Genomic DNA, 7,500 nt, shown 5'->3' on the forward strand with positions numbered 1-7,500 from the left:
CCAATTACGCGTAGTTTCCCATGGCACCGAGAAACACTGTGGTCTCTGGAGGTCTCCACTCCCATTCTCGGAGTGTAAGAGTATAGGGGTTATGTCGAACCGTACATACCGTACTGTACGCACGCACGCGCTAACCTCTGGCACATTCCTGAGGTGCGGAAAGGTGCGCCATTCCGGAGCACCCATAGTTTGCCAAAGAATTGTGTTCCGCATCGAAGGTGTGAATTGTGATGCGCGCTTGCTTGCGTGCTGCACGACTAGCGGAAGACGCGTGTTGGCGCCCATGGAGGTCATGGTAAAATTCGGAAATGGAATAGACGCACTCTAAGGGGGTCTATGTTAGCGGTGAATTGGATTTAGTCGTAGATCAAGATTTGGTGATTCGTTCATTCGGGGCCAATGGCCTCAATATCAATGTATCTTGCTGGAACACTGGTAGCCACTATCTGGCGGTTCTGATCTCGGTCATCTTTGTCTGGGCGCTTCTCAGGGATCTTGCACGCAAGCTCGGACCCTTATAGCAAACCTTTTTCCAGAGTTTTTCACGCATAACCTTGACCACTTTAACGTCAGCACGCCCCCGTTCTGGACGTTGTGGCTGCGCTGCGATGTTGGCGAAACAAGATAACCATCATGATCATGGTATGGACTTAGTAGAGGTACATACACCACAGCACACCATCGACCAGACTCAATCTGTGGCCATCGAATGGCGCACAGTCACAGCACAGCTCCATTCTTAAGCTCCCTGGACGTTTGTAGACCCCCACTGAGTGTATGGTTGCTGTACCGTAAGCTGGCAGAACGAGTTTATGAGTCAACAACGGCAGTAGCCAGACCAGTGACCGCGCACTGTCCGGTTCTGTGAGGCTTACTGGGGCGGAAACTACCGTTTGGTTCTATGCTCAGCTATACAGCGCGTGGCTCCCTGTAGAGTGTGCCCTGGCAAATTCCAAATTCGGACGACCAAATCTGAACCCACCTCCCTCCAGGCTACCTCCCCGCGCAACCGACACTCGAATCGCGTACGCCAAAGACACAGTTATATCGTGAGCCCCGGGTGTGTAAAGGGAATGACCGGCTCTTCAACTTCCCCAGGATGTGCGCGTGGAGTTCAACAACTTTTTGCCATGTTGTTGTGTTGTGCCAGCCTGTCGCTGGGTGTGGATAGTCGATCGAACATGCTTCGATGACGCCAACGGGTTGTTGGCACTCTCTCTCTCTCTAGCTGGCAGCTGGCTTCATACGCACCTAGGCACGAACTCGCAACTGCAACTGCTGCTCGTACGCGCGCGCTCGCGTTCACGTTGGTTGCAGCTGAAGAACAACACTACATATTAACGCATGTAATGAGACCACGGGAGCAGCCTTGCCTCGTCGTTGTCGATCTGTTCCGTTGTGTTTATGCTTTTTTTTGTACGCTTGTGCTCTGTAGTCAGTTGTTGGTGCCTCATCATAACTCGCTCTCTCGCTCTTGCTTTCTGCCAATACTATAGCCCTCTGTTGGTCTCCTCTTCTACTCCTGGGTTGTTTGTCTTGACAGGCGGCTAGCCAGTCATCAAGAAAGGAAAGTCTCTTGGCGGTGTCCATGGGAGAAGGGGCGGTAGAGTGCGTAAAAACGGTGTGCGTCGGTCTTCCCTCTCCTCTTCTCCGTCTTTCGTGGTAGGCCGGATCACTGTGTACGGAGTGGTGTGAGCGCAAGGTTGAGCCACGAGCCGTACAGCCGCGCTTAGTTAGTCCACCTCAAGGTCACACCGAAGACGGTTCGGTTTCGTCGGGGCAGCAGACGCAGTGAAGTAGCTGCTCTCTTTGATCTGCACTGACGGTGATCGCGTTGTGTGTTTTTGTGTTTGCGTTTTGCCGTTTTGCCAGGATCGAAATCGAAATCGAAAAAATGAATAACTCTGTGGTCCGCGTGTGCTTGTGCCGAAAGCGAAGCTGACGTACAGTAGTGTATTCCACAACGAACGTGAAGCGTTACAGGACGAAACGCATTTTCTTTACATCCATTTCAGTGAAGAGTGCTTGTTGCAGAATGTCCTCCCGTTCCGATATACTGAGCGATCGGTTGCGGAGGTAGATTGAGTGGAATCGCATTGCCAGGAAAGAAGAAACTTTGAACATCGTACCCTACACCGGAGATACAGGAGCAGACCATCATGAAGCCGATTACGTTCGAGTCGATCAGGAATCTGTTGAAGACGAAAAAGAAACAAAAGGACAAATCCAGCATCGATCAGAGCTTCAAGCGGAGTGACTCGTTTAAGCGAATCAGCATCCGGAAGAGCTACCTCGAGCGGGGTCGGAAGCGCAATGCGGCGGCCGTACTTCGTGGGTCGACTAAAAATTTGGTCAATATTAATGAGTTTGAAGATCAGGCGAAGGTGGTAAAAAAGGGTGGCTCGGAGAAGCTGCGGACGAATGGTGAAGGTTGTCGCGATGCCGATGCGCAGCTAGCACCCGAAGATGGTCCGTCAACATCATCGGTCGGTAGCAGTCGAACCGCGGAATTGACGATCGAGGAAAAGCTAGAATCGAGTGACGCAACACTCGACGAGAAGATTCGTGCACTGCAGGAGATCAACGATCGGTACATCAATGAAAATCGCAACCTGATCGAGCAGACGTATGAGGCGACACGCAAGACGGAGAAGATCAAGATCAAGAAACCACCGAGACCATCGAAACAAACGGTCCATCGGCCGGGGGCTGAAGATCAGTCTGCCGAGCCAGTTCAGCAGAAGTCGCCGGAACAACAAGAAGTACAAAGCAACAAAGATCTCAGAAGCGCCCATCCGACGGTCGCCGGCAGACAATCTTTACTGGGAAGTGCTACGACCGTAGTCAAAAGCGGAAGTGGTTCTAATGGCGGTGCTCGAGTGAAGAACATTTCACACGTCAACATCAACGTCAGCACGGAAGCGATCCTCGAGGAGGAGGATGAGATCGCCTCGGAAGTGTGCAGTACGGTTGGGGCTGTGCGGCCCAAGCATACCGATGATGCTGGACCAGGTGATGACAAGTCGTTCTACAGTATCAGCACCTTCACGATAGACAACAACACGTTAACCAGCAACAACAACAATAGCATCACTAACAATGGCGGTACCGGAGGAGCGGCTGGATCATCGCAACTCACCGCTCCCAGCAATACCGCAACTGCTTCGTCGAAGAGATCCTTCCGCAGCAACTTCAGCACGGGTACGAGCAAGACAATCACAAGTTCCACCTCAACGGCTACGGCTACGAATGAGCTACCGACGTTGGTTACCATTCGGACGTATTGTGAGCCTAGCGCGTCCATGCAATCGACCACCCATGTCAACGAACGGTACCTGGAAACGAGTTTCGATGCAGCTCCGCAACAGCAAGAAGTCACGGGGAGTCGGGATCGTCGAGCTTCCCTGGATAAGCCCAACGATCGGTTGAAGAGTCCTTCGCGAAATGCGCGCATTAACACACAAACCTTCAAGATGATTCGCAGCAAGTCGAGGGATGGTATCGTGATACGAATACCGGCAATGGACGATGCCGGCAAGCAGGCAAACCCCGCAGATCACGTCAGCGACCAGCAGAAGGGCTCGGACGATAATTTGAACCGACAGCTGAGCAACGATTCCGCTCTCGATCTGATCGATGTCGATATAAAGGTGGATGAGAAGGATCTCCTCCGACGGCATGGTGGATCGGCGAATAATCTTACCGGTACCGGTGCTTCCGGAGCTGGCGGAACGGTTGAGTTGAAGAACCAGAAGAACAAATACCGTAAGAAGGCCAAAGCGACCAAGGCAGCTGCAGGTCGAACGGGTACCCTCGATGTGGAGGATGTGAACAGCTCCGGTGGTCAGAACTTTACGAAGGGTCACGACAACTTTGAACTACAGCGAACTCCCAACGAACCTACGAGTGCCAGTGGTGGCACCGAGCCAAAGTTCATCTTTCCTAACAACTACTTCGAGGAGGAGAACAACATATTCTATGATCAGACGCTGTACGATGAGACGGAGCTGCCATCGCCCGAGAACAGTATCCCGTATGCGCTCCGTATCAAGGAGAATCCATTCACGAAGAACAAGGAGTTTTACTCGATCAATACAGGTCGCATCTGGAAGCAGCTTAACCTGGGCCAGCAAGAAGAAGATCTTTCCATACTGTCTACCCCGGGACCGCGGCTGGTACCACCGCCCAAGATCAAAAATGAATCCTTCAAGTCAATGTCTTCGCGGGACTCAGGCTTCAGTCTAACCCTCACCAAGCCCAAGAACCTCTTCCGACGGAAATCGAAAAAGGCTGCCTTGCTCCAACGGCGCAAACCGCCCAAGCTTGCCGTCAGTCGTGATGGATACTTCAAGCGAGTAATGGTCGTACAGCGGAACTCGTCCAAACGCAAGAAGTCGATGCGCAAAACAGCCCGAGTCGCCGGGAAGGACATCTTCCGCGAGCTGTACGACGAGAACTGGAGTAAGCTGGGCGACTCGGATTTCTGTGGCGTTGCCGATCCGGCGGCACTAGCGGCGATGGCATCACTCGAAGTCGATGCACCCGACTTTGCGCGTGATTTCGAGAACTTCTGCAACGATCGACGGTATAATCAGGAGATCCATGATCTGGAAGCGTTCTATGAGGAACATCTGAAGCGGCTGCGGCATTACTATATCCAGAAGAAGAAGATGAACGAGGCGGCCATCAAGGAGTTCTATCGGGATTACGGGGCCGGTAGGATGGGCGCACCGGCGGCGGCATCCGCCAACGACGATCCGGCCGAAGAGAACGACTATTACGATACGTTTCTGGTGTCGAAAAACGAAACGATCCGCTTCAAGAACAGTGCCCTGCAGCAGCGGTACTTTCAGCACGGCGATGCCGGCCTGGAGTTTATGTTTCCCTATCCGGACAAGCGCAAAAGCGGTAGCAGCACCCTCGGGTCGACCTCCGGTCACGGGAAGCAGCAAAAGTCATCCGGCGGCAACAACAAGTCGGCCAACGGCACCCTTCACTACGGGGCGGCGGCCGGTGGCCTTGCTGGTCAGCGGAAGCAGCTGTTCCACGAGGTTCGCCCATATGGAAGCCCTCTGGAATCACTGAGCGCCGTCGGTGGTCCTTTACTAGTGACCTCAGATCGGGATATCGACAAGGCAGTCACCAAGTCGGTTAGTGGCCTGGTCACTCGGTACCATGAGCCTCCTAGTGCCGCATCAGCTCCATCGTTCATGTTCAAACGCTCCATCTCGGCACCGTTCGGGGATTCGAACTTTCAGCTTACCACACCCGGTGATGACCTGAAGCGTGTCCGTTCGGCCTGTACCGTGCAACAGAATGAGATCTCTCTGGCCAGTATCTTTCCCTCGGTAAATGGGGTCGATCGATCGAAATCGAAGGGAAGCAAGCAACCGCATCAGCAGTACGCCAGTGATGAAGACGATGACGAAGATGATGGAGGGGAGTTCAGTGAAAATGAGTTCCTTATCAACAGTCTCGGTGACAATCTGTACTGCGTACGGTGCGATAAGATGAACAGTGACTGTGAGTGCTTCGAGTGCGGTTCGTCGGGGGAGTCTCCGGTGCGGAAGACATCCAAAAGGAAGGTTTACACTGCCAAGGGTACCGTAAGGGTCGGTCAAGAATCGGGTGAAGTGAAGAACAAGAGTGAGGAAGACGAGGATGAGGAAGATGATGATGAGGAAGAGGAGGACGAAGAGGAAGAGGGTGACGAGAATGACGAGAACTACTGTGACGTGTTCGACTTCAACGACATCAACATCATCCACGTGAACCACAAGAAGAAAGTGAAACGAAAAAAGTCCAAAAAGCGCGTCGTCCGGAAGAATCACTCGACGCTCAGACGTGGCAGCTACTGGGGTAAGTTTTTGGGATCTGGAGCGCAACTCTCCCAGGTGGTTGCTAAATGGCATGGAAGCCGGTTTACGACTGGATTTATGGGGGATTTTCGCGAAACTTCGCCACCAGCAGAGCGAGCGCTCGGTACTACTACTACTCCGTCATAGCAAATCATCTCACAAATCCTAGCGATCATAGCAGTCGAGCTTCGGACGGATTCGCCGTGTGACGGATGAATCGCTGAACAGCGCGACGCTACTGTTCCTCTAGCCAGCGAACCATTAGACGAACATAATGCCAAAATGGTGACCGATCATTAGCGAGCTGGTCACCGGCTTGTCGCTGCTTCTAGCTTCACATCCGACACACCAAACCTAATGGCTGAGCAGCCGCTTTGTCAATCGGAAACGATATGCGCTGGTGACTTTAGCCAGGTAGCGCAGCTACTATTACACTCGGCCGAAAAAAAAAGCATGAAGAGGATTGATGACCTCCGCAAATCTTTTTAGTCTTCGGTGGGTCCGAAATCAATTTCGTTGCCACCTTCCGCTGTCTGTCGCACGAGGTTCACGCGCGCAGTTTATGCCTGGTCAGGCATATAATCGCCCCTAAAAGAAGAAGGAGGGCGTGGGTACGGAGGAGGGAATTCATCAAAAACTGCTCGAGACGTACACCTGAAGACGGTTGCTAGTTCTGCAATTTAAATGCTTTCGTTATCGCAAAGAGTGAGACCTTATTGTGGAAAACGGTTGCTAAACCGACCTCCAATGTCCCACCGGCGCTTTTGCGACCCCCGGCGGTTACTGAGACGGAATTTTTGGAGCATATTTACACCGGACAGCTTAACAGCGACTGTGCATAGTAGGCAGTTTTGCTGCTGCTAATTGGTGGCGGCTCCACCGGTAGCTGTCAGGTGGTAAACAATGCGAGGTCGAGGTTATTGCCGTTGTCTTGCTGTTGCCGCACGGTCACTCAAAGGAGTCATTCAGCAACCTTGACTTATGGCCCACCACCCGCTCACCTGCCCAGCTAGCGGAGAGTGTCCGGTGTTATCCAGCTTTTGGGGTCACTTTTGTTTTCGACGATTATTTGCGAGGGTTTTTTTCTAGGTTAAAAGTGAATCTAAATCGTCGAAGCCGGGCGTATGCCACTGTGAATTGTGTCAACTTGAGCGAGGAATTTGTCGATGTTACTTAGACTTGTTTTTTTCCTCGCGAGTTTGGTCCTACGATAATACTATCGGATTCCAGACAGACTGTTATTCAATTAGCAAAACCGATATGATTCAATCGCACGTTTCCAATCGCCGCCAACCAACGAATGGTATTACGCGGCAAGGTCAATGGCGCAATTCCGTCGATCAGCTTAGGTTGGCTTCGGCGTAGCTGAAGGAGGGCTTTTTGGCAGAACGAGCACACCCCGCCGTCATCACCAGCAATGAAGCAGGGGGCGAGAGCCGCATTCGATGATGTGTGGCCGACGTGGGCGCACCAGAGACAGCACCAGGCTGTCACCCGTGAGTAAGTCCTCTGGGTTGGGTGGGTCTGGCTGGCTGGCAGTTCATAAACCGCGTATCAGAATATGAATCTCCATCTCGATGTTTCCTTGTCAGATAATCATGTTTTTTTTATATGCGTGTCCGTCCACGCAAAAGTTGGATCC

At 52.4% G+C, this 7,500-nt stretch overlaps 1 protein-coding gene across 11 annotated transcripts in view; it reads left to right on the top strand.

Annotated features, from left to right (window-relative positions):
- The window catches only part of LOC125953327 (disco-interacting protein 2), a 105,582-nt gene that overhangs the window by 73,982 nt on the left and 24,100 nt on the right, over window positions 1-7,500 (top strand). For 7 of the 11 annotated variants that reach the window (XM_049682810.1, XM_049682813.1, XM_049682812.1 and 4 more), the window contains exon 2: window positions 2,016-5,859. The exons of 3 other annotated variants lie outside the window; for them this stretch is intronic. In XM_049682810.1, coding sequence (XP_049538767.1) covers window positions 2,160-5,859 — 3,700 coding nt within the window. In that variant the 5' untranslated portion in view covers window positions 2,016-2,159. Of the gene's footprint in view, window positions 1-1,983; window positions 5,860-7,500 lie in introns of all 11 variants that reach the window. One more of the 11 variants, XM_049682811.1, reaches the window with a different exon arrangement.

The sequence above is a fragment of the Anopheles darlingi genome, chromosome 3 (genome assembly GCF_943734745.1).
Source record: "Anopheles darlingi chromosome 3, idAnoDarlMG_H_01, whole genome shotgun sequence".
NCBI classification, from domain to species: Eukaryota; Metazoa; Arthropoda; class Insecta; order Diptera; family Culicidae; genus Anopheles; species Anopheles darlingi.